The 1036-nt window shown below is 67.8% G+C and overlaps 1 protein-coding gene across 1 annotated transcript in view; it reads left to right on the plus strand.

Moving 5' to 3' along the window:
• LOC106001885 (adiponectin receptor protein 2-like) overlaps positions 1-1036 on the plus strand; it is a gene marked incomplete at its 5' end in the record, with an annotated part of 6361 nt that overhangs the window by 2662 nt on the left and 2663 nt on the right. Inside the window, one exon of the mRNA XM_013036833.1 lies at positions 8-185. Within this exon, the coding sequence (XP_012892287.1) occupies positions 8-185 (178 nt within the window). The remainder of the gene's footprint in view (positions 1-7; positions 186-1036) is intronic.

Genomic DNA, 1036 nt, shown 5'->3' on the forward strand with positions numbered 1-1036 from the left:
TGGGCCTGGGCCTGAGTGGCATCATCCCCACCCTGCACTATGTCATCTCGGAGGGCTTCCTGAAGGCGGCCACCATCGGGCAGATCGGCTGGCTCATGCTCATGGCCAGTCTGTACATCACAGGGGCTGCGCTCTACGCCGCGCGCATCCCCGAGCGCTTCTTTCCTGGCAAATGTGATATCTGGGTGAGTGCTGCCGGCGGTCTGCGCGGTGCGGCACCGGCCCGGCCATGCTGGCCGTTGGTACTGGCCGCATCTCCCCTGCTGATCCTCCCGAGGGCGTCTGAGGGCGGGCCACCGATGAGGGAGGGCAGGCCGAGGTGAGTGGTTGTCAGGTGCAGGGCTGGAGTGGAGCCAGGCCGGGTGCTCTGAGGTCCTGGCCGGCCCAGCCTTGGTGCCCAGGGCCTCACGACCAGCCCGGGCTTGGCGCTCGCTCTGCCGTGTGCTGGCTCCTGGCTGGTGCTCCACCGCTGGAGCCATGCCTCCAGTTGCATTTCCCCCGGCCAGATTCCCCTAAGGTCCGTGCGGTGCCGACCCCGGGGCCAGGCCAGGCGGGGGAGACACGTCTCCCTGGTGTGAGACGTCAGGTCTTCATGAGACCCCGGTCCACTCAGCACCCTTCCCCTCGGCCCCACGCCCCCACTCTCCCCACGGGGCAGCCGTGAGAGGTCCGCATGGTGTGGGGTCCGTGTGGTGTGGTGTGGTATCTGTGTGGTATGGTGTGGTGTGGGGTCTGCGTGGTGTGGGGTCCGTGTGCGTGGTGTGGGGTCCGTGTGCGTGGTGTGGGGTCCGTGTGGTGTGGGGTCCGCGTGGTGTGGGGTCCGTGTGGTGTGGGGTCCGTGTGGTGTGGTGTCCGTGTGCATGGTGTGGGGTCCGCATGGTATGGGGTCTGCATGGTGTGGGGTCCGTGTGGTGTGTGGTCTGCATGGTGTGGGGTCCGTGTGGTGTGGTGTCCGTGTGCGTGGTGTGCGGTCCGCGTGGTGTGGGGTCTGCGTGGTGTGGGGTCCGTGTGGTGTGGGGTCCGTGTGCGTGGTGTG

The sequence above is a fragment of the Dipodomys ordii genome, unplaced genomic scaffold (assembly GCF_000151885.1).
Source record: "Dipodomys ordii isolate 6190 unplaced genomic scaffold, Dord_2.0 Scaffold652, whole genome shotgun sequence".
In the NCBI taxonomy this organism is placed as follows: Eukaryota; Metazoa; Chordata; class Mammalia; order Rodentia; family Heteromyidae; genus Dipodomys; species Dipodomys ordii.